The 24,435-nt window shown below is 29.4% G+C and overlaps 3 protein-coding genes across 4 annotated transcripts; 2 read left to right on the top strand and 1 right to left on the bottom strand.

The window, feature by feature from the left end:
• Nucleotides 1-1,754: 1,754 nt before the first annotated feature.
• Nucleotides 1,755-7,480, top strand: SOL1 (carboxypeptidase D). Of its 2 annotated transcripts, none has more exons than XM_016319840.3 (15): nucleotides 1,755-2,022; nucleotides 2,569-2,641; nucleotides 2,761-2,856; nucleotides 3,027-3,057; nucleotides 3,155-3,211; nucleotides 3,600-3,695; nucleotides 4,217-4,339; nucleotides 4,547-4,651; nucleotides 5,178-5,224; nucleotides 5,455-5,580; nucleotides 5,679-5,781; nucleotides 6,006-6,068; nucleotides 6,398-6,481; nucleotides 6,736-6,799; nucleotides 7,031-7,480. In XM_016319840.3, the coding sequence occupies exons 1-15, from the start codon at nucleotides 1,899-1,901 to the stop codon at nucleotides 7,342-7,344; spliced, it is 1,506 nt and encodes a 501-aa protein (XP_016175326.1). In that variant the 5' UTR covers nucleotides 1,755-1,898; the 3' UTR covers nucleotides 7,345-7,480. The 2 variants fall into 2 exon arrangements, with proteins under 2 accessions (XP_016175326.1, XP_088354305.1); XM_088498179.1 differs by lacking the exon at nucleotides 1,755-2,022 and adding an exon at nucleotides 2,312-2,425.
• Nucleotides 7,481-8,620: 1,140 nt separating this feature from the next.
• Nucleotides 8,621-12,196, bottom strand: LOC107617946 (S-adenosylmethionine carrier 1, chloroplastic/mitochondrial). Its single transcript, XM_016319841.3, has 12 exons — nucleotides 11,981-12,196; nucleotides 11,479-11,583; nucleotides 11,300-11,382; nucleotides 11,126-11,202; nucleotides 10,640-10,730; nucleotides 10,091-10,144; nucleotides 9,920-10,015; nucleotides 9,690-9,779; nucleotides 9,495-9,546; nucleotides 9,175-9,236; nucleotides 8,993-9,073; nucleotides 8,621-8,802 (listed from the first exon to the last, which is right to left on the bottom strand). The coding sequence occupies exons 1-12, from the start codon at nucleotides 12,012-12,014 to the stop codon at nucleotides 8,698-8,700; spliced, it is 930 nt and encodes a 309-aa protein (XP_016175327.1). The 5' UTR covers nucleotides 12,015-12,196; the 3' UTR covers nucleotides 8,621-8,697.
• Nucleotides 12,197-17,963: 5,767 nt separating this feature from the next.
• CK1 (choline kinase 1) lies at nucleotides 17,964-22,452 on the top strand. Its single transcript, XM_016319817.3, has 8 exons — nucleotides 17,964-18,292; nucleotides 18,498-18,910; nucleotides 20,984-21,105; nucleotides 21,200-21,395; nucleotides 21,498-21,615; nucleotides 21,728-21,775; nucleotides 21,891-21,991; nucleotides 22,089-22,452. Exons 2-8 carry the CDS (start codon nucleotides 18,554-18,556, stop codon nucleotides 22,224-22,226), a joined length of 1,080 nt encoding a protein of 359 aa, XP_016175303.1. The 5' UTR covers nucleotides 17,964-18,292; nucleotides 18,498-18,553; the 3' UTR covers nucleotides 22,227-22,452.
• The last annotated feature ends 1,983 nt before the right edge of the window (nucleotides 22,453-24,435 follow it).

Here is a 24,435-nt window from a genome sequence, read left to right as displayed (position 1 = left end):
TACATCATCAGGTGCTAATAAAAGATAAAAAAAACTCTGGATAAGGGTATATATATGTTGAAGCAAAATTGAGGCCACATAAAAACCACAAGTAACTACTTAACTCACCATGGACCATGCTACTATATATAGTTCGTACTTCTTGTTTCTTCTTCTTTATATATAACGAAACTGAACAAATGGACCATCACAACGCAGACCTTATCCTTTTAAGCAAAAATATGCTTTTATTTATTTTGTTTTCTAGACAATAAGTTGAAGGAGTTTGGTAGTCCCACGTTCATGTTATCCTCCATTTCCCTTCAGTATTAATTCGTTGGCAAATTAGGTATTTAAGGGAGGTAGCTCCAAAAGCAGCAATATTTGTACGCTATCTTGAGTTAGCACTAATAAATTTTAAAATGTTATTTATACACTAAAATTTGTTATTATAATTTTTTTATAAATATATATAATTTAATTTATTTTTAATATATATTTTACATTAATTGATTAATTTTGGTGATTAATTTATAGTATATATTTAACATAATTGTAATAAATTATGTTTTTTCAAAAACTATGAAAAATAATGTCACGAAGAAGAATACTAGATAACTAATAAAATTTATTATTTTTAGTAGTAACTAGTTAATAATATTTAAAAATATGGAATAAAAATATATTGTTAGATTGTTAAACTAAAAGAATTAAATTAATGACTAAAAATGTTAATCAAATATAATAAATTCGACTAGTTTTGAGCTTCTTTCTATTACAAATGAATGTGATAATTTAATTTGTCTAATTTTACTTTATTGTTCTTTACGAGTAAAATCATTATCCTTTGAAACAAACAAACAAACAAAGATTGTTTTTTAACTGTAAGTTTACGTGGCATGTGTGGTGCGCTTGGTTGACGTATGTTGATAGGTCTTGGGCTATCCTGGGAACTGTCAAAGGATTGTTTGAGAGTTGGATTGGAGTATTTGGTCGTAACTCGGAGCATAAGAAGTGGCTGATAGGTTTCTTTGCAATTATGTGGAACATTTGGTTGGAATGGAATAACAGAATTTTCCAAAATAAAATTCAGAGACAGATATTGATGGAATTATAAACATGTTGTTTTTGAGTTAAAAAGAATGGTGTGTTGATTCGTTTAGTTATTGATGGTTATGTTCGGAGATGACAACGGATTATATTTCTTTTACTATATTTATTGTCTTGTGCTGTTTAGATGAGCCTTATACTCTCCTACTCCACTTTCTTTCTTTCTGTGTTGAGCTTGTTTTGTTCAAAAAAAACCCTCAATCTTAAGTATCATAACATCCGCATACTACCTACTCATCGAATACAATACCAAAGAGTTCTTTTCCAATACTTGACCCATTCATCAAGGTTCAAACCCAAATGTAACATACTAAGACAGTGAGACTTACAAATTACAATCATAATATTGGTAAAATAATATGAATATCCAACCTATCGGAGTTGCAAATTGCACTACAATCTTATCCCATTCACTTTTAATTCCTCAAATAGTCTCGTCCAACTTAAAAAAAAAAAAAACAGTAATATATATATATATATATATATATATATATATATATATATATATATATATATATATATTCCTAAAGTTTTTTTGTTTTTGTTCAAAATCTCATATTTTTTAAAATGTTAAAAATTTATTTTGGTCGAAGAAAACGAGAATCAATAAAATAAGTTAACGAAGCCCAAATATAGCACAGAGTTGGATCTGACACAATTTTTGTAAGGAAAAAAAAAAGTGGCCAAGTTTGCTTGAAGTTGAAGATGTCACGTCACGTGAGAGACACGTGATGATCAACGATAATCTAGAAGAACAAACAACGTTACAGCGAAAGGCTGAATCCGACACCAACGTCGTCGTCCCATGAATGAAGATGAAGAAGCTGTTGTTCTCAATTCTTCTCTTTGCTTTCACAGTTTCTTCTTTTCTTCTTTCCCTTTCTCTTGCTAAGGGTGCCTTATTCAACTTCGCTTCTTCTTCTTCTTCTTCAGGTTCTATATTTATTTATTTTCGTTTATTTGAATCTTGAATCTAAGTTTGCATCACTTGCTTTGTGTGCATGTTCCTATTGTGCTCTTTAATCTATTTACGGGAAGGGAAGAAATGGGTCATTGTAAATTCGAGCTTTTTAATAGTCTTTTGTGGTGAAAATGGTGGGGTTCTTTTGGTTAAATCCAAATCTGGAACTCAATTTGTTTAGGATTTCGGAGTTGTTATTTGTATTCTTTGTTGATAGATTCGAGTTGCAACTTCTTAATGTTCTGAATTAGATGTGAGAAAATATATTTATATATATGAGAAATTTCTATACCCTTTTCTTCCCTGCATGTGATTTTGTAATTGATAGTTTTTCAGAGTTTTTGAAGTGATTGATTTTGAAGTTTGAAGTGAAAGGTCAGAACTTTACCGGGAAAGAGGGGGGGGGGGTAGAGTTGACATGGATTTGATTATTTGCTTTATTCAGCTAGTTCTTGTTTAACTGGACTTTCTAAAATTGCAAGTTCTTCTAACTGCTACTTTGTTGTTGGTACTTGAAGATTTTGATAAATGTATTAATACAAGTCATGCGAGGCATTTGCTCGAGGACGATGTATTAAGGACTCAGACAAGGTAATCTTAATCCATGATTTCCCTGTGTAACTATGGTCTAGTAATTTCTACCATCTGTTGTAGCATTTAACTTGAAATAAGATTTCATGTTCTATAGTATTTGAAATATTGTTTGGCAGTGTTGATTTGGCCAAAGGATACATGACAAATGCTGACCTTGAAAAGGCCATCAAGCAATTCGGACAAAGATGCAGCAACATTTCTAGGATATACAGGTGATTCTCATATCTGTGCTTCTTTTCTTTCTTGATTGCATATATCAAAATTATGTATCTACAAACGACATTAGAGATCGAAATATATTATTTACTAATGGCTTTCGTGAATGAACATACTGCTTGAATTTTGTTTCTCTCTGTGAGGGATTCTTGGATTTGGCTACTAGTATTGGGAAGAGTGTGCATGGATTTCCGCTGGTAATTTCTTTTTCCTTTTCATAACATGCGTATTGTTGGAAATATTTGTTTCGATTTTAAAAGTGAGTGTTGCATCCCTTTATTTTCCGACGTGTAGTGGGTGATAGAGATTTCTGACAAGCCAGGAGAAGAAGAGACTGAACCTGCATTTAAGGTGAGTGTTTTGTACTCAATGCCAGTTAAGCAAGATGCTTATGGTTCTTTTTTTTTAAAATTTTTTTAGGCTTTTGACATACTAGACTTAAAAGATGTAAAAATATTAAACAAAGAGATGTGAAACTTTACTACTTGCTTCTTATTTGGATTTTTAACTTAATGGAGAATGTATTCTTCTCCAGTTTTCCTTTTCTTCTTTGTTTCCTTAGGATTTCGATATACATAACGTAATGGATGGACTTTCTATACTCATATGGATTAGTAGGCTTTTTCTATGTCTTTATGCTCCACACCATATTTCTACTTTTGGCTTGTTAAATTAATTCCATAGTATATATTGAAATTCTGTATTCTGAAATTCTATGACCAACATCATGCTGATGCAGTATATTGGAAATGTACATGGAGATGAACCTGTGGGCCGTGAGCTTCTTATATATCTGGCCAATTGGTTATGTGACAACTATTTGACGGATCCTCTGGTATTTTGCTTCCACTTTCTGCACATAAATATATGCTGATCTCTTGCCCCTTCGATGTGGCATGCCAAATCCAATTTTCCCTATTGTTTTTCTGGTATTGCTAACAAATTATTGAAAGTTTTTAAGCTGTTGCAATAATATTGGAACCACAAATTATAGTTATTGGTAAAATTTGAATTATCCTACATCCTTCTTGTTTCCAATTTTTTTCATTGAAACTTATTTTATTTAGTAAATAATAGAGAAGAAATAATACTAGGTATATATCAACTCACATGATTTCTTGAGAAAACGGAGAGGGAAAAAACACCATCATTTCAGTTTCAAATTTTAGATGAGCAAATTCCATGTACTTATTTTATATGTTCATTTAATACATGGATATAAGCTACAAAATCTACAGTATGCTGGAATAATTTATCATTCTCAGTATTCAAATCCTGTATTTTTCAGTATAACTCTAGTTATTCTATAATTTGATCTTTGTGCTTAAAATGCCAACCTTCTATGAAATGTTTCAGGCAACATTGATCGTGGAGAATGTTCACCTTCATATACTTCCATCAATGAACCCGGATGGGTATAGTTTAAGAAAACGTGGTAATGCAAATGAAGTTGATTTGAACCGGGATTTTCCTGACCAGGTATATCTTTTCATAGCAAACTAATCTATACTATAATGAGAATCTTAATCTAAACTTAATGTTGCCTTTTGATGGTTTTAGTAGTAGGACCATGTGCTTTTTCTTTCTGGATAATGATGTATTGAAATATTTTTGTGTTATAATGTATATATTTCTAGAGATCATGTTGGCATTAACCTCACGTGTCTATCTCAAATGAAATTACAGTTCTTTCCCCTGAATTATAATGAGGATTCTCGGCAACCTGAGACAAGAGCCATAATAAATTGGGCGAAGGATATTCGATTCACAGCATCTGCCACTTTGCATGGGGTATTACTTCGTTGGGATTCATGTCATATTTTTGTGATGTCTACTCTGGGCCGAGATGTTTATTTTCTGATTTTATTCCACTTATGCGGATCCTGCTGTAGATTAAGTTAGACTGGTTTGGTTAATAGACATAAGTATTGTTGGTAAAAGTTATTGAAAACTTTTTTTCTTTTCAAAATCTAGAATAAAAAGGTAGCCAGTTTCCAGTGCATGCTTCCTGCTTTCTATAATTCTGAGATCATTCTTTCTTTTTTCCAGGTAGTTTTTCGTTTACAACTTTGTTCTTTAAATCAAAATCTTTGTTAGGAACTAAACTGAATATCTTTTTCCCATGTAAACACAACTTATGTTCATTTGTTTTTCATTCTGTAGTTGAAAGACCAACCTATGTGATTCAATCTTGTATACTTGATCTTGTAGAATTGATTACAACTATAAACTAGCTGCAGATTTTTTTTTTCATCAACTATTATATCTAGATTCTAGTTGTGAAATTTACTCGTGGATTGTTCTTTCTTTACCTCAGGGAGCACTTGTGGCAAATTATCCTTGGGATGGAACTAAAGATAGAAGGTGGTGAATTATTTTTCCTTTCTTCACGTCTTAATTTACAACTTCTTAGTTGGAATATGGCAATCAAGCTTTCACATGTTTTAATATTACCGCTTGTTAGATGGAATATGGTTATCTAGCTTTATTTCTTGAAGATCAGTTATATTATGTTAGATTTGTCTCGAATTGCTTTCAAACCATCTTGAGTTCTTTATGACATGATATTGTCTTTTGATATGAATGGATTACAGTACGAGCTATTTTGGATGTCCCGATGATGAGACATTTCAGTTCATGGCAAGTATATATAGTCACTCTCACTACAACATGTCTACAAGCAAGGAATTTCCTGGGGGGATTACAAATGGAGCATCTTGGTATGGTTATCCGAAAGCAATAACTTGAAATTAATTGCTGAAGTTTATGTTCTCTTCTCAATATGTTCATAAATTATTTCAGAAGATACTCACTGCAGGTACCCAATATATGGAGGAATGCAAGACTGGAACTATATACATGCCGGATGTTTTGAATTGACTTTAGAAGTCAGCGACAATAAATGGCCTAATGCTGCCGAGGTTGGTTCTTTCTTCCGTATCTGAGTGTTGATAAAAGCCAAACTTTAGAGTACTACATTCCATTCACTTCTACAACTTTTACCACACTGTCTGCTCCATCAGATAAAAAAATATTATCCATTTTTTATGATCTTGTCTTTTTCTTTCATTTTTGTTTTTTCCTGTTTAAATTGCAATATCTTTTCTTAGTTCTTGACTCCTGTGTACTATATGTTAATATGCAGCTTCCTATCATTTGGAGATACAACAAGATGAGCCTGCTTAATCTTGTTGCAAGCCTTGTAAAGGTATACTATTTCTGTTTATATACTTTACGCCTAAAGAAAAGATGTAAAATCTCAAATCTCTATCCTCTTCTTTTACTCGAAACATCCAAAAACCCTTGGTCGGTTCCTTAAGCCACTAGAGAGAGGATGTAAGAGAGAATTCCATTGAGTGTACATAAGTCACCAATACCTTGTGTTCATTCTGTTATAGTTAGTTGAACACAGAGAAGGTGACCATTTCAATTTCAAACTTATATGTGAGAGATCTGTTGTATGATTCTTAGGTGTTCTTCACTTCTTCCCATTGATTTTTTATTGGATTGCTTAACTATTTGTTATCTACTCTGTAGACCGGATTGCATGGAAGAATATATTCTTCGCATGATGGAAGGCCGTTACCAGGCATTATTTCCATCACAGGAATAAATTACACGGTATGTTTGGATGTACATCGCATCTGTTTCTATTTTTGTTCAATTAGAACATGACATCTTAGTTTGATGCGAGTTATTGAAAATGCTACATTTTTATATCTTATCGCAAATATTTTTCGGATTCCACAATGTGAACTATGTTCATCCTACTTTCTTAGACCTTTCAAATGTTTTTCATATCCTATAGCTGATCCTTCCACCATTAAATGAGTGTTTGACTTTGAGCTTCATTTTTATGATGTACTAACCAACAGGTTAGAGCTGGAAAAACCTTTGCTGATTATCATCGCTTACTTGCCCCAAAAGATAAATATGAAGGTAAAATGATATATTTTGGATTATATTATTATAATAATGTATCATGATTGAAGATTACAAATTTACAATTATTGGGCAAAAATAGAATTATTGTTGAACGAAAAAGAAAAATTGAAAATTATCTCAAATTGAATATTATCATACAAAACTTACTTGAATATGATATATATTATCCTTAAGTTCTATAATTTTTTGTAGAGTTTATAATCAATTTCTTAATCTAAATTGCAGTGGTGGCAACAATGCCCGGCTACAAATCGAAGAACACAACTATATGGTTGGATGAAGGAGCTGTGTCACTGGATTTTGTTCTTGATCCTGAATTCACTGTCAAAGGCAGTGTACTACAAAATGACTATGATTGCAATTGTAACAATAAAAGAACACTAGAATTTGTTCATTTTCTTGGGGGATTCCATTTGGAGTTGTACTTGATTTTCATTGCTACTTTAGGGTTCTTATGCTTATTACTGCTGAGGAGAGGGAAACTAAAATTTTCCACACAGAGATTGTCACCAGTTGCAAAGAGAACTGCTGTGGTTTGATGCAATTGATAGATTTGTTGTTTGTATTATTAAATTTTGTTGTATATTAGGGTGGGTGAAGAAGGAAAGACCTTTTTCCCATGTAATGTAAAAATATTTTTCATATGGTTAATGTAAGTTCAAATATTACATAAAATTAGTTAGTCCTATGCAATTACTTTTTGCAGATGGCTAATGTTACTCTCTTCCTTTGTTGATTTATTGAAAGAGTTATGTCTATATTTATAATTTATGTAATACTTATTTTGATCTTTGAAATTGGTTTGACGAGTCAATTTAGTCTTTAACTTTTTAAAATGATTAAGCAAGTTCCTTTAAAAAATATGATTCTTATTAGTCTCTTGGCTAAACTTTTGTTGTCACATATGTTAGTGTAATGCTAATATGGACAATTAAATGCCACCTTGATATTGCAATGGTTACTTATGATGATAATTTTGAATTGTGATTAATTTTATTTGCAAAAGTAGTTTATAAAACTTAACCACAATTAAAGAATGTTCATGTTCAATTAACCATTACATGAAGTCGCACTACACTAAAAATGATGAGACTCGCTGTCTAAAAGAATCATGTTTTTGAAAGTGTAAGATTTAGTTTGTCATTTTAATATATAGAATACTAAATTGATTCATCAAACGAATTTCAAGAACAAAATAAACACTACCTCAAATCTTATATGAAAGCAAATAATCTCGTAAAAATTGATGTGAGCTGATTTCAATATTTCATAGCAATTTTTTCCTCGCACTTCAACCATGCAATATTGAGGAGCTAAATTATTTTGTAGAGAAACTGTTTTTTTTTTTTGTCAATAGAACATATACGCTCCCTATTTTTCACACATTACATACACTCCCTCTTAGGAGTCAAAACTTGGAATATGTTTTTGGAATTAAGGTCACTACACAAACAACATTGAATTATTTCATGTGTATATGGGCCTGATGCCACTAGTTCTCATAGAGAGATCTAGAGGCTGTCTGGCCCATGTATTTTTTGGGACTCATAATTAGGCCCAAATCGCAAACATGACCAAAGTCCTTTTATTCCCAACCCAATAAGCGAATGATTAATATGTCGTAGACCTAAACTCTATTTAAAAGTTTGCCACCAAATTGCTGCATATATAAGGCAGGATTGAAGACACCTTGCTTAAGCGGACTAGTGAGCTAACTACTAGACCAACCCCAGTTGGTCAAATCCCTTTCTTTTTTACTATCAATCCTTTGGGGCTTGGGCTAAGCCCTTTAGGGAAATATTACGCAATTCAATGATCAACGGCAAACATGAAATTAAAATTAAATCAATCCAATTTGATCAATAATAAAAAAAAAGAAATCAATTGTGAGCCTAAGCTTTTGGATGCTTCTGAGCAAGAATTTTCTTTGTCTTCTCAAGAACACCAAAAAATATTGAACCACCAATTCCTATCCACAACACTCTTGGCCCCATACCCTGCAGAAAAATAGACATGTAAGATTGATTTAGAGTTAGAATTATATAATAATGATTTTGCCATTTTGGGCTCCGGCCCCATTTCAATACCCAAAAAAGAAGCTTTATAATAAAAACATAAAATGAAAATGAAAATGAAAACCAAAAAACGCCCTCAGAATTACAATGAATGATTACAATGTTACACTACCTTAAAAAGAGCATGAGTTCCTTCTTCTTTAACTATTGTGTTGACACAATCATAAATGCCTTTGTAATGGTTTTGTGATCCCTGATGTTAATGAGAGAGAGCCAAACATTACCATATTTCAAATCAATCCCATACCTTAATTTAAGGGAATAAAGTCATAAACAAATAAAACTCTTAGGCACCTGAACCATTAGTCTTGTTTTTACTACATCAAGAGGTGTTGTTACTGCTCCAGTTATGGCACCTATCAGGTATCGAAATTACCATCCTCAGTTCATATATTGATTTGAATCTAGATACATTGGTATATGAATGTAACAAAGAAATCAAAACCACCATCATTATGGAACAGAGAGAGTAGCAAACAAACAATATATACCACCAAATTAAAGAAAACAATCTTTTTTCAGTGATTCATGAATGTAGACTCAGTTTAAATGGAAGCACAAATATATGATTCCTTGAATACTCCAAAGCAAGCTTCTAAGGGATATGAAAGTACCAGCAAACGCCCCGAGCATAGCATTTTCTGGATCCTTTAGGTCTCTTTTTGCCTGCCAAGAACAGAAACACCCCCAAATCACTTTTTACAAGCTTCTTATGTGAATAGAAAAAGGAAAATGTTTCATTTGCGCGCGCGTGTGTGTGTTAATGTGAGAGAAACAATAATAAAAAATACAATAAATAGTAGGCTTACTGCTAGCTTATAACCGATCCGGAGCTGCTCATAGATACAGAATTGTATGGCATCGAATGGTAGATCTCGCAATAAGAAAGACCCATATCCCTTCAATCTCAAAAAATCAAAATACAGATCAAGGCAGGCAAAACAAAAACCAAAACTAGGATGTACTCGACATTCACGAACAAAAACTGAACCAGTATTTAAATGTCCATTCCAAAAAAATGCAATTAAGTAAGCCATACCGCATAAAGACCTTTAAAACCTTCATTGGCAACGATAAGACGCACAGCAGCTGGTGCTGATTTAAATTGACCCATTTGCATCCTTTGCTTAATAACCTAGAATAAAAGGAACGGACTTCAAGATCAAGGAAGAAGGGGAAAATACTCAATCCAAGGAGCAAAGCTAGTTACCTCAGTTGGAACACGAACAAGAGAAGATGCAGCTCCTGCAATAGCACCTGCAGCCTGTACTCAGCTTATAATATCAAATAGCAAAAATGTTTAACTAATCATTTACATGTCCTCTAATATATCTTAGTTTTTATGGCACTATAAGTAGGACAATTTATCCTAAAGACATAATAAAAATTGATTATACCTATTTAGAGCAAACAAAAATATGTAACTTATATCAAATTTGTAAAGTTACACCTCCAACTATTAAAAATTCTCCATCGAATAAATATGTTTAGGTAGATGGTTTGGAAGTGCCTTTACCCTTCAATATTAGTATTACAGATTTATGCTTGTGCTTTTGGTCATCTACTAATCTTGCTGCCACTCTTGTTTCTTATACCTTATGGTTTATCCCAACTATGTAATGCTCAGAAACATCTATGTATCAGTATAAAAAAAATAAAATTGAAAAATGAAACGAATTTAAAAGGTAAAAGTTGTGTGTTAGGTGTCACCATAAAGATAATATGAATGCATTTTTAATAATAAAGAAAGCTAACTTACAAAATGAGCTATGGCACTGAGATTCTCAGGAAAGGACCGTAGCAATTTTTGCTTTGTGGGTTCATACACACCAACAAAAATCGCAGATGCTCTGTCAAGAGTGGATGGATAATAAGTTATTTATCGATACAAGGATTAACCTAGTAAACACAAGCCTGAGAAACTATAGCTAAGGATTGACATGGTAAAAGAAAGGGACAAAGTATTGCCACAAAGGAAACAGCATTTATAGACTTAAGTTCCCATATTTTCAGTCAGGGAAGAAAGTTAGCATAAGATTGAATAAGTTAAAACACTAATGAGATATAAGTCCAAATCATTTAAATGAGATATTAAGCTACTAGAATGCATCTCATAAACTATATATTCATGGGACAAGTTCTCATTTTATAAATTGAATGATTGATTATAAACTGAAAAATATTAGCTCAAATATGAATGCTTTATCAATGGCAAAGGGTAAGGTGTACAAGAGAGTTCACTCACGGTAAGACACCAGCAAGATTTCCAGCCAACCCTGAATATAGACCTTTCAAGATAATTTGCCCTCCACCACGAGCAACCTAATATAGGAAGGAATGAGATGTAAAATCTTAAGTACAATGTAGATGTAAACACAGATGAAGTAGCCTTATAAGCTTACTCATATATTAAATTCACCTGTAATCGAGTTTTGATGGTATCAATGGGGTACAAAGCTGTTTCTACAATGACTCCGGCAACACCTCCAGCAATGCAACCATCTGCCATATCATACATATGTCATTGAACAAACACAACGCTAATAGTACTATAATCAATGCATCTACTACATCTTCAACTGAAATAGCAATTCTTACCGTACAAAGCACGTAAAACATCAAATGGCTTTTTCTCTCTTTCGCTGATGGACATGAAGAACTTATCTGAATCCTTTCGGGCAGACATTTTAAACTTCAATGCATCTGTATAGACAATGCATTTTATCAAACACGACAAAAGGCAAGCCCCAAGTAAAAACTTCTGCCCATAAATTGACACTTCAATTTTCAAAAGCATTGATTTTAAACGCAATAGATAAGCTACTCATTCAGGGGCCTGAGAAGAAAGGGAAATGAATAACGAAAAACCACTATGGAGCATTCTCTGGCTAGCAATCTAACATCAAAATCCACAAACCAAAATTGAATTTTGAGGACAATCCATGTCAATCCTGATCCAGTAGTGGCTAGAACGATACATAACTCAAGCAAACTATCTTTTTAAAACAAAAGGACAAAACTTGAAATTTTGAAGAACCAAAAAAAAAAAATTGAAAATGAAAAGTTGAGGTGTGAATGAGGAAGAGAATAGAGAGTATACCAAGTGAATCAGTGTGGGGATCTTTGGAGCTCATTGTAAATGTGCAAAAGATCAAATCTTTTATGAGACAAACCAAATTTCTCCGACAACAATTGTTGGTGTAAGAAAATTTGAGAGGTGCGAATGGTGAAGCTGAAGCTCATGCAAAAGGGTTTTTGGTGGGGTTTCTCGGAGATTATCACTTAACTCATAAAATTAATTAATTAATTAGTAGTCATTAAGGAAGTGTTCCTGTTTCACAAATCACAATCACAATAACTTTCAGTTTGAAATTGATAATGGGCCCAAATGACGACTAACAGAGTACAAGGCCCACAACCGACTTCTTTAAATAATGGGCTTCAAACAAGATAGGATATGGGTCCATCAATTGACAAATAATTCAATTACGTAGAGAAAAACAAAAATTAAGTGTACGAATATAAACCAACTTGGATTGCCAGAAATGATCAGTTCACTTATCTATTTAAACAAATATTAAAAATTCAAATTTAATTATGTCTAATTTTATTCTTAACATATATTTTTAAAATAAAATATTTTATATTTTATATATACACGTGTCCTATATCATAGAAAGTTATTAAATAATTTTTTTAACAAGTGTCGATACCAAATAATTTTGGTAACAAGTGTCGATACCAAATCGGCAAATCCTTTTAAGTTTTTGGGCTTCTGCTATAGATGAGTAGTATGGGAACTTGGGATGCCAGGTGTTTTAATGCTCTCTCTCTCATCTTTTGAGCTTTTAGTGTATGCAGGTTTTCCACTCTGCTCACTCCGACTCTAATTAACGATGGAAAAGCTAGTATATATATCTAAATTGAAAAATAAAAGTTTAATTATTAATATTTTTATAATTTATATTCAGTCTTATTATTTTCACTTATTCATATATATAGATGTAGCATATGAGAGAAATGGCCACGGAAAACGAAAAAAGTAAGTTCATAACATAAGGAAGGATTATTAGTGTAGCATTTAGAATTAGGGTATAATTTTAATTTGACATTTTCATGAACTATTACATTAAAGTAAATTATAATAGTTGGATAAGAAATGAATATTAGCCACACAAATAGAATATTTTAAATTGATCTTTTAAGTTCTTTAATATATTTTTTTCATCGTAGATAATTTATCTTTATTTTGTGTATTCCAGCACTTTCATAAAAGAGAAGCTCTCTCTCTCTTGTAAAATTTGAAATTACAAATACACTCTAATATATGGTAAACGACACTGAATATCATCTAAATAAAGATAAAAATATTATATGAACATTAAGGTACATATGCATCGATCTTATTATATACAATAAACCTATATAACTGATAATATTAATTACGTTGACATCTAAAAAATAATATTATTGATCCTTAAATTTAACTGCATCTTCATTTTTAGATATCAACATAACTAATATCTCTTTCCATCATATATATATATATATATATTCAGCAAGATCATCTCATATATAGTAATAAGTAGTACGTAGTGTTTGTCAGATGATATATAGGTAGGCAGTAACCACATCAATATCAATATATAGTATCTAAATTAAAATGGTGGGACATATATATATATAGATAGATAAGACCAAAGGTTTATTGTCATACGTATGCATGACAAGAAAATTAAACACATAACCAGTACTAATAAATTAGGTTCATGTGGCTTCAAGTTACAAGAATTCAGAAAATTAAAGTTTTCAACTTACAAATTGCTAGCTATAATAATGTTCCATAAAACACTTGATATATAAGTGCCTTATTAAAAGGTTAGTACCTCTACTTTATTAGTAGTGCAACAAAACAATATTATGTAATCTATGGATAGAATTAATGAAAAATAGAATTTAATTTTCTAATATTTTTATTCTTTTTATTTTATGCATACATAGAATGATAATAAAGATTGATGAATTCTACTCTTTTATCATAAAAATTATAATATTATCATAAAATTATTTATCCAACAAAATTAAATTAAAGTACATATTAAAATAATTATATATCTAAAAATAATTAGTATGTAACTTCTTTAAAGTTTTGAGAGAGATAATTTTGCCAGCTAAGTAGTCCTATTAATACTCAATACTATAAGTAGAATTATCTTCTGTAATATATATAATATATATTTATATTTTTTAAAGAAAAGAAAGTTGGTTTTATTTATTTGATTATATATTTTCTGTGAGGATGATTCACACGTGATTCAGGTGATGAAATTAAAAATGGAAGCATGTTAAAATTATCATATTTTGAGAAGTTGATCAAATCCAGATAGATCACATTCATACTTAGTCCAATTCTTATTTATTTTTCACCTAACTTTCTTTGTATTTCGATCTTTTATATATATACAAAAGATCTGATTATTTATCCTGTAACGAAAATTAAGAGTAGTACACAATATGACAAGTCCATAATATATTTTAACTGCACTTCCCACGACTTCATGCATTTGGTTCTCTCATCTCTCTATTTCTAATTAAACAATAAATTTGTCTCTACATGATTAGAGTAATATTTTAAATCAGTTTTTTTAAAAACGTTTTAGTCACATATTTCAATTAGTATTATTTTTTAAACTTTGATTTTGAAGATAAGCTAATTTTGCATCAGATGATTCGTTTATATAAAAGAGTTGATATGAAAAAATTTTAAGATTATTATATATTTATTATTAAATATTAATAGAGACTAAAATTAATAAAATGATATAATTTAAATAATTTATAAAATTATAAAGAATATATTAAATTTATAATTAAATATAATTAAAAATATCTCCTAATATTATTCACATAAAAATATATTATTATTTTATACATACTTTTGTAATTTTTTATTTAGTTTTAAATTTTTATCGCTTATCTTTTTAATTTATATTTTTTTCTCTTTTTTTCAAATATTTATTACATTTAATTTAGAGAGAATACTAATGTTGGGATTAATAATTAGAATCAAGATTCAATTATTTAAAAAAATTAATTTTAAGTTAATTTTATAACTATTAATATAAATTTTTTATACTAATATTAAATTATATATATATATATATATATATATATATATATATATATATATATATATAGAGAGAGAGAGAGAGAGATTATTTTTAAATAACAAACATGAAAATTAATTATTTTTATTTGTGCAACAAATTTAATACATAATTAAATATAAAAGTATGTACATTAAATTCTTTTAAGTTTTAGATAATGAATGTTAAAATTAATTATTGTTAACAAAATAAACTCTTTTATATGAAAATAATAACTAAAAAAATTATTATTTAATTTTTTTATCTACGGATATCCTGGTCTTCTTAACCAATGGGACTTTTGTTCATTGCAACCTTTTTGTAAGAGTAGTTTGATTCTATAAATTTTTTCTGTCATAATATATAATGTCAGGACAAAGTCAACATAATTTTAAAAGATTTATATTTTCATAATATTATTAAAAAAAACTAATAAATTTATCTAATAAAATAAAAAATTAAACACTAATTTAATAATTAAAATTTATTGAGAATTAAAATGTTTAACTTAATAATGTTACCTAAATAATTCTCTCTAATAATTGAAGAAAAATAAGATAAAAGAATGTTTAATTGAAAATATAAATATACGTTACATACTTTTATTTCTTAATTTTTTTCATAACTCTATCGTATATTTGTCCATTTCAGTTGTCTAACATTATCTTTTAAATATATGTATGATAAGATAAAAAGAAAAATAAAATATAAATTTGATGAGCAAATAAAATCAAGAAGTGTGACACTGATGATAATAAAATTTGTGTGGCAAACTTTTTGGCATGTGCTGGTACCCCACAGACATAAATGAGTTGTGTACCTTCCCATGAAACATCACCTCTTTGTCTTCTTTTTCATTTTCGCTATTTCCACTTAATAACCATTTAATTAATAGACTTAAACATCACGATTAACCCATTTAACTAATTAAAATAATGCATTTCGTGTATAATTTTCCTTTCAGTTTTTGGGTGCATGCTAAGTTGCTAACTGTGCTAACATCACTTATCTTATTTCCTATTAAAATATCCCAAAAAATCATTTAAGCCAACATAGTGACAAACTTATTGCTCACCCTAATGTGACAAGAAAAATTAAATAAAATATCTTACTTATTATAAAACTTTCAGTGTCCCTTGCATGCACTCGTTTTCAACGCTCATTGCCAAAGAACCAGATGGAAAACTCAGTTTTCAGTTTAATATTTTTTTAGATAAGGAAAAAAATACATTATATCCTTTCCCTGTCAATGTGCATACCAAGAAATAAAAAGAGTGCGTATTTATTTAATTTTTTAAATTTTCATATGTATTTTTTGCTTTTGAATATATAAAAAAAGTTTTAGCCGTGTAAACTGATTCTAAACGGCTTCACATGTGTCCACAATTAAATATACGTGGCGTGGAGGACGCGGTTCTAAGTTCTACCGTCTAAAGGGACAAATTTGACTTTTCCTTATTCTTTTTTATCTTATTTCTTTGCATTTTCTTTCACATGTAGTATTATTTAGTTAAGTGTGTTTAAATTAAACCAATGAGATCACCTGTAAGTCTGATCTGTAACATAAATTCCAAGTGAGGCTTTTTATTGAGCCTTTTCAGATGCATCCAAGCCGAAAGCATCAATATATATATACACGTAAAATGATTTCATATATGAATTTATTATTTAACATTATATTATATCGTAATATCATTTATTCCATCATTATAAATTAGTTCTAAACTAAAAAATTAGCTAAATAATGTAATAAAATAATAATCTTAAATCACCTTTAGTCATATAACATCTAATTAATCCATCCTAAAACCCATAAATTATATAACTTAACCAATAAGATAGCTTGTTTTAGTAAGTAAACTCTTCTTTTGACTTAGATGTCTTGCTTGCTACATTGAATTAGCAAAGTCAATTGTATAAACTGAAATTTTTTTGTATTAATTATAATATAAAAAAATTAATTTGGATTGATCGAATAATCAGTTCATTTGTTTGCTTAAACAAGTGACTGGGATTTGAATCTTTTCTTATGCATCTAACAATTTATTAGGCAACGACAGACTCTTAAATGGAGCTCAAAATTGTGACGAATTAGTTCTTGACCTATCAGACTAAAGAATATCGTGAAAAAAAATATATTATAATATAAAAAATTATTAAAATTTTCTCTTACATTAATTAATGTACTAATTAAATAATAAATTGTTAATAAATATTTATAACAAAATCACTTTAGAATATATGATGTAAATTAATTAAAAAGAATAAATTATTTTATTTTATTTTTAAAACATCTAGTAATGACTCTTAAAATATTATGCGTATAGAATCTGCATAGCTATCTATAAGTTTGACTATTATATATATTGTTACCCGTTATTACTTGTGGATCAGATTTCCTGACTCATTACCTGATTTTTTATTAAAAATTTAGGAGTTAAATTATTTACACTCATCTAAACTTTATCGACATAATTAAATAAATAAAATATTATTTATACACTAAAATTAATTATTAAAATTAATTATTATATATTTATATATAAATATATATAATTTAATTTATTTTTAATATTTTATATTTTAATATATATTTAATATAATTATAAAATAAATTGTGAATATCAATTTAAATAATATTCATAATCTATATATAATTAAATAATAAAAACCAACGTGTAGTTGACAAAGATAATTAATATTTTGATACATTATCTAAAATTATTTTACATATATATATATAATTATACGATAATATATTAATAAACCGAATTATTTTTATATTTATTATGTAAATAATTATTTAAAAAAATAAATATAATTAAATAATTATATAAAATATTTTATATTATTAATACATCAGAATTAAACTACTAATAACAAAAATAACAACAAAAATAATAATAGAATAAAGTAGGACTCCAAGTTGTTCCTTGTGTCTATAAATAGAGGTGGAAGGTATCATTGGCACCATTTCTGAGTTTCAGTTTCTCACAAAATCTCTATAAAGAAGAAGCAGCTTTCATCACATCATTTCTTCTTTTACTACTTCTTCTTCTTCTCCTTCTTCTTGTCATCATCCCTTACGGTTGTCGATTCCTGCTTTTTTTTTTTTACCTTTTACTCTCTTTTCAACAACCCAATTCCCAAAACAAAAACTTTTTTGGTCTCTTTCACGCAATCTTCACTTGAACAAGGTTGCTTTCAAAGCTTCAAACTTCAAATCTCCATTTTTGTGTCACAACAGTTTCCCCTGTTTTCCTCAGGTGAGTTTCCCCATGAAAAAACTCTATCGTACTCTCTTTTTTTTTTCTTCCTCCTTTGAATTTTCAATAATCAGTTCAAGGGTCATACAATTATGCTATTTTCTCTCAATTGGGTCCTCAAATTTTGAATCTTTTTTCTGATTTTATCGTGCATGCATGGAAACCACTAATAACTTCACCATATCTATCTCTCTGTTTTTTTCAGCTTCCCCTGTTTTGAAAAAGAGCTCTCTGTTTTTTCTTCCTTCTTCGCAATCAAGAATGGCCATAAAGACAATCGAATTGTTGAAGGGGTGCGCTTCCCAAGAAGAGATGATGGAGGTTCTTGCAGCTGTGGCTTCCGATTTGGGTGATGTGATTGAAGATTTGAACAACTTGCAGGTGATTCCACTGAAAGGTGCAATGACCAATGAGGTTTTCCAAGTAAATTGGCCAACCAGAAATGGTGGCGGCGGTTTGAGGAAGGTTTTGGTTCGATTGTATGGCGAAGGTGTTGAGGTTTTCTTCAACAGAGAAGAAGAAATTCGAACCTTTGAGTGCATCTCAAATCATGGACAGGGTCCAAGGCTTCTTGGAAGGTTCACCTCTGGCAGAGTTGAAGAGTTCATTCATGCTAAGGTTTGTCATAATAATCTTCTTTTTTATTATTATTTTTTGTTTACTTTTAACCTTTTTTTTTAATAATTTTCATAACATGGTGGGTGTTGAGATTAATTATGATGCAAAGAATATGATAAGTCAATCATCCAATGACATGTTTTTATTTGGAAGACTTTTATGTTTGTGGAGATTGAGTCTACTAATAATTTTTAGAATAATTATCCATCTTAGTGTTTGAGATTGTTAAAATTAAACACTTAATCTTTTAATTTTAAAATACATAAAATAGTACAAGATACGATAAGACAATATAATCTAATTTGATTTGAAAAGTAGAGTTTAAAAAAATATTAAATTTTTTTTTAAAATAACAATAACAACAAAGTTTCGTCCCACTTTGTAGGCACTTTGTAGGTAAAATAATCTCAAAAACAATTTTAAAAGTTTTAAAATAGTTATTTTAATGATTAAACTAATTAAATTAGAGGACAGTCTATTGTCTAATAGAAATAAATATTCTTGAGTAATTATTCTAATTTTTATTGATGTAAGAATAATTCATTATTTAATTATATAACTTTTTTATACTTGCAAAGTCATAGTAGGGTATCAGCATCCTTAGAAAATAAAAAAGTATAGTGAATGAGGTTTAGATTGATGGTTATATTTGAGTTTTGAGCCAAGTCAATCATACAAGTTGGAGTTAATTTATGTTTTCTTTTCGAACTTTATCCTTGGAAATTTTGCTAAAGATATTGGGGAATTGCGGAAAAGTTGGAGAAAGTTTGACTTTATATTCTGCACTAGAAAACATTATCACTCTTTTCAGGGGTGATATTTGATGGTTGGACATCTTCTCAATGATGATACTCTCCTGAATAGAAATTATATTTCCACAATTTTAATATTAAAAAATATATATTTTAATATTAATAATATTTCAATTAAACAGTGTCTTTAGGTGGAAAAAAACATCCATACCCAAAAGAAATCAAACATGTCCACACACAGCCTAATTTTACTTTTTAATAAATTTCTTTTTGGAGGGGTATAGAAAACATTGAAAATTTAACATCATTGAAAATATCAAGATATTATTGTAAGTTTTATATATACCCTTAAAAAATTAAATGCATAAATTTAGTTGTAACTTGCAATAATTATAAACTAATGTTTGAGCTTTGAAGAACATATGCTCAATTTCAAAGTTAATGGGAATTACTAGTCCATTTTACTTTATTCTGTAGTAGTCAAATAGCTTTTCTTTGTTCTGAATTCGCCATTTTCTGACTTTATTCCCATTTTCCTTTTAGCAAAGAATGGTTAGCATTGCCTATTAATTGTTTTTGGTCAATAATTTTGAAGCATCTTGAAGATATTAAATTGAATGCTTGACCCAAAGAAGATATTTAATTGGATGGTGCTGAATCACTAGAATGAGATCAGATTCTCAAGCTGATTCTTTTTTTTTTTTTTTTTCTTTTTGCAAAGGTGCCTTTTTTCTTCTTATTCTTATTCCTTCCCTGATTGATTGATATTTCTGTTTGTGGTATTATACTAATTACTAAATCAATTTGCTTACATGAATTGAAGGGTATCTTAAAAGTGTTGAGCAAATATGGAATTATCAGACTTGGAAGTCTTTTTGACTTGGTGTCTATTTCATTCATAGTTGCATGCTTATCCATTTATACTATAATATTAGAATATCAAAGCAATTAAGTAATTTAGGAACCAAGGTTTCCATTTATACTTCCTTCAAAATATGCAAATGAATGTAATAGTATCTCCCTTTGAACTAGGCACTTCATTCCTCTACTTGAGTTCCAGAAGTGAATACAATGACTTTACAAGAAATTAATTAAAATTAATTTTGAGAAACCTCTCAACTACAAACTATATATTTCTGTATGATTAGTCCTTTTCATCAGCTGTTGATGACACTTCGAATTCGCAGTGGACAGAAATTGATTCATCAAGTCTTTCCAGAAGGCAAAAAGAATATGTATAATTTGATTAAAAAAGGGCAATATTATTTGCATTTGTAGCATAAGTATTGTGTATAATGTGCTGTTTTTCTTCTCCTTCCAGACTCTCTCAGCTGCCGACCTCCGGAACCCGGAAATATCTCCTTTGATAGCCTCTAAGATGAGAGAGTTCCATTCGCTTCACATGCCGGGTCCTAAGAAGATTCAGCTATGGCAGAGACTAAGGTAAACATAGATTTCTGAAGTTAAGGTGTTAGAATTATTATAGCTATGCATAATCAAAATTCTAAAATGTTCTCCCCCATATTGTTATTACCAGGAAGTGGCTTAGTCAAGCCAAGAGTTTGTGCTCCCCTAAGGATATAAAAAACTTTGGTTTGGACAATCTAGATGAGGAAATAAATATGCTTGAGAAGAAGTTATGTGAAGGATATCAAGAGATTGGTTTCTGTCACAATGACCTTCAATATGGTAACATAATGATGGAAATAGAGACAAGGGCAATAACTATCATTGTAAGTTATCTTGAAATTTCTCTTCTTTTTTTCCCCATTTCTTATGTTATTTATATGATTTGAACTTGGTATTAATCTTTACTTATTTTCCATGTTATATAGGATTATGAATATGCGAGTTACAATCCTGTTGCTTATGACTTGGCGAATCATTTTTGCGAAATGGCGGCCGATTACCACACGGACACCCCTCATGTTCTGGACTACAGTAAATATCCTGGTAGGTTCATCCACCAACCTATTCTGCATATGAATATCAAGTTTATTCTTGAGTTATTAGTATGAATTCTAGCAAGAACTTTGCTGATACAATTTCGACATTTTTATTGCAGGACTAGAGGAGCGCCAACGCTTTATTCGAGTCTATCTGAATTCAGAAGGTTCATCCACCAACCTATTCTTTCTATCAAAGAATCAATACTAGCAATTAGAATTCCAAAGTTATCAGAACTTGGAAATGTTTCTAAAATTTGTTTTGTGCATCTTTGTACACAGGAAAGAAGCCAAGCAAAACTAAAGTGGAGCAACTACTCAACACTACAGAGAAATACACTCTTGCAAACCATCTATTCTGGGGTTTGTGGGGGCTCATTTCTGTAAGTTTTTCCAAAACTAAATCTTAATTTTTGTGTGTGCTAATTTGATTAATGCCTATTATTGATTTATGTATGTATGTTTTGTTTTGTTTTGCAGAGTTATGTTAATAAAATTGACTTTGACTACAAAGAATATGCAAGGCAGAGGTTTCAGCAATATTGGTTGACAAAGCCTGCTTTGTTGGATTCAGAAGGCAATGTTTCTGAAGATGAAATTGTGGCATCCTTCATATAATTACCTTCTTAGCCAAGTTAATCTTAATTAGTAGTATTTATTCAATAACAACCTCTAATGGCATGATCATATGCAGTGTTATATTTGTAAATAATATAATCACTGACAATGTGTGATGAATTTTTTGTCATTTTTTTTTCTGTTTTTACTAATATAGTTGCTTATCAATGATCAATCCCTCTCTATGGGGATTGAGATGGTGAATGAAATTGAGAATTACTAGTTATGTTATTTGCAATATCTTCTTAATTTTCTAGCTCTGACATAGTAAAGTAAGAACTAAACTGATGTTATGATTGGAAAAATTTAAATAAGGATGGGATTGTAAACAATAGTTTTAAATATAAAAAATACAACACTATTGTGAATTGCTTATTCCAATCTGATCAATTTGCTCAAAATTTTTTTACATCTATAAAATTATTTTTTAAAATTTAAATAAGTATGACATTGTAATAAATAATTACTATTGCCTTAGAGAAGCTAAAATAGGATAATTGAAGCACAGATCACTTAATATAAACTTAAAAAATATTCCGTAGTGTCATTATATGGAATATTCTTCGCTTAATTTAATTTGTTTCTCCTCCTTACACCGAGAGCTACAAGTATAAATACCAATATATAAACAAACAAAATAATAACTTCTTATTGTACAAAAATAATATTGTTATAGGATAGTTTATTATTTTGGTTAGCCTTGCCTACCTCTTAAATTTGACGAAGGGTTTTGCTGTGGTGCTTAACGGTTTTTTTTTTTTTTTCTATTATTTGTATCAGAATATAGGACAGTTTTTGTTCTCTTCTTTGCAGGGCAATTAAAAAGAATAACATGTTTAGCTAGAATTAAATATTATTATTTAATGAATTATTTTATTTTGTTTGAGCTAATTGGGTTAGGCGCTTTTTAGGGCGGCGATTTTTGCTCTCTGTTGGGCTTGCTTGGTAGCCATGGATAAAGGCAGTGCTTAAATTATTTGTGAGTTACGTTCATAACCAAAAAAAACTGTTGTATGTCAGTTTACACGGAATTTATTATTGTAAATATATATGTAATAACATAAATAATAAAATTAAGTTGGGTTAATTTAGTGGTTAAGTCACTAATCCACTTAAGTAAGTGTTGGGTTTGAATCTTGCTTTATGCATGCACTAACTCATTGACCAGCAATAAACCTTTAAATAAAGTTTCAATCCGCGATAGATTAGTCCTTTACCTGTCATGTTGGGAAATATTGTGAGAAACAAAAAATAATAATAAATAATAATATATTACAGCAATAATTTTTTAATTATTCAATTATTTCTCTCAATGCCGAATATTAAATTAATATTTTTCATAATTCTAAAACTATTTTTCATGTAAATATAAACATAGTTGTGAATCAGTAAAGTTCTAAAATTTAGAAGTTTTATTATACAAATTGGAATAATGGTACAATTAAAGTCAGGTTATAACTCATTATGAGAAATAGATCACAGATCTTAAAATTACCGAGGTGCGCTAAATTTTAAGGTTAATGAGTTATAAGTTGTTTAGGTGGGACAACATGACCTTTTTGTAAAATTCACTAGTAAAATGTAGAAAAACTTGATTAGGGTTCACGTTAGAGTGATGACATTACGTGTCACGCTATAGATGAGTTGTTCAAATGACTAATTTGTCCCTAATATATAAACACAATATGCTGTCATTGAGTTTTAGGATTTTAATTTAAATTTAGAGGAGAAAGATATCACAAATTTATAGACTTGTGATTTTAAAATGGGAAGGTTAATGAATTCTTAAATTTAATTAAAAATCTTTCTTTAAATTCATAGACATCCAAAGAATAATCATTACTAGAAATTTTCTATTTAAAAAAATCACTAAAAATATATATTACTTGACAATTATTAACTTACATAATCATATTAGGTTTATACTAAAAATTAATTATTTATATAAAATATATTTTAAAAAATAAATTAAATAATATATATTTATATACAAATACATAGAGAATAAAAAAAAAATTTATTTGCACGTAATATTTTAATTTTTGGTAACTTACATGGACATACTTGGCATAAAGCTTCTCGACGCATATCCTGAATCTTTTGGGATCAGTGGGTTCGAGCAAATGACATTCGGAAACACAACAGCTCATAATGCATGTTTGCCTCTTTTCGTGACTATATGAATACTGTTGCCTGCATTGCTCGATAC

Source organism: Arachis ipaensis, chromosome B9 (assembly GCF_059453495.1).
Source record: "Arachis ipaensis isolate K30076 ecotype BB chromosome B9, ASM5945349v1, whole genome shotgun sequence".
NCBI lineage: Eukaryota > Viridiplantae > Streptophyta > Magnoliopsida > Fabales > Fabaceae > Arachis > Arachis ipaensis.
Note: the sequence above shows the minus strand (reverse complement) of the source record. Positions and strands in the feature narration are given on the sequence as shown.

What these genes read in the sequence shown, in the direction of transcription:
- CK1 (XM_016319817.3), top strand. Translation starts at nt 18,554, where the DNA reads ATGGCCATAAAGACAATCGAATTGTTGAAGGGGTGCGCTTCCCAAGAA. An exon ending in GGACTACAGTAAATATCCTG is followed by an intron (nt 21,616 to 21,727) that starts GTAGGTTCATCC and finishes TTTTTATTGCAG; the next exon opens with GACTAGAGGAGCGCCAACGC. An exon ending in AGTCTATCTGAATTCAGAAG is followed by an intron (nt 21,776 to 21,890) that starts GTTCATCCACCA and finishes CTTTGTACACAG; the next exon opens with GAAAGAAGCCAAGCAAAACT.
- SOL1 (XM_016319840.3), top strand. Translation starts at nt 1,899, where the DNA reads ATGAAGATGAAGAAGCTGTTGTTCTCAATTCTTCTCTTTGCTTTCACA. An exon ending in ATTACAAATGGAGCATCTTG is followed by an intron (nt 5,581 to 5,678) that starts GTATGGTTATCC and finishes TACTCACTGCAG; the next exon opens with GTACCCAATATATGGAGGAA. An exon ending in AATGGCCTAATGCTGCCGAG is followed by an intron (nt 5,782 to 6,005) that starts GTTGGTTCTTTC and finishes GTTAATATGCAG; the next exon opens with CTTCCTATCATTTGGAGATA.
- LOC107617946 (XM_016319841.3), bottom strand. Translation starts at nt 12,014, where the DNA reads ATGAGCTCCAAAGATCCCCACACTGATTCACTTG. An exon ending in TCAGTGCCATAGCTCATTTT is followed by an intron (nt 10,145 to 10,639) that starts GTAAGTTAGCTT and finishes AGCTGAGTACAG; the next exon opens with GCTGCAGGTGCTATTGCAGG. An exon ending in GGATCGGTTATAAGCTAGCA is followed by an intron (nt 9,547 to 9,689) that starts GTAAGCCTACTA and finishes TGTTCTTGGCAG; the next exon opens with GCAAAAAGAGACCTAAAGGA.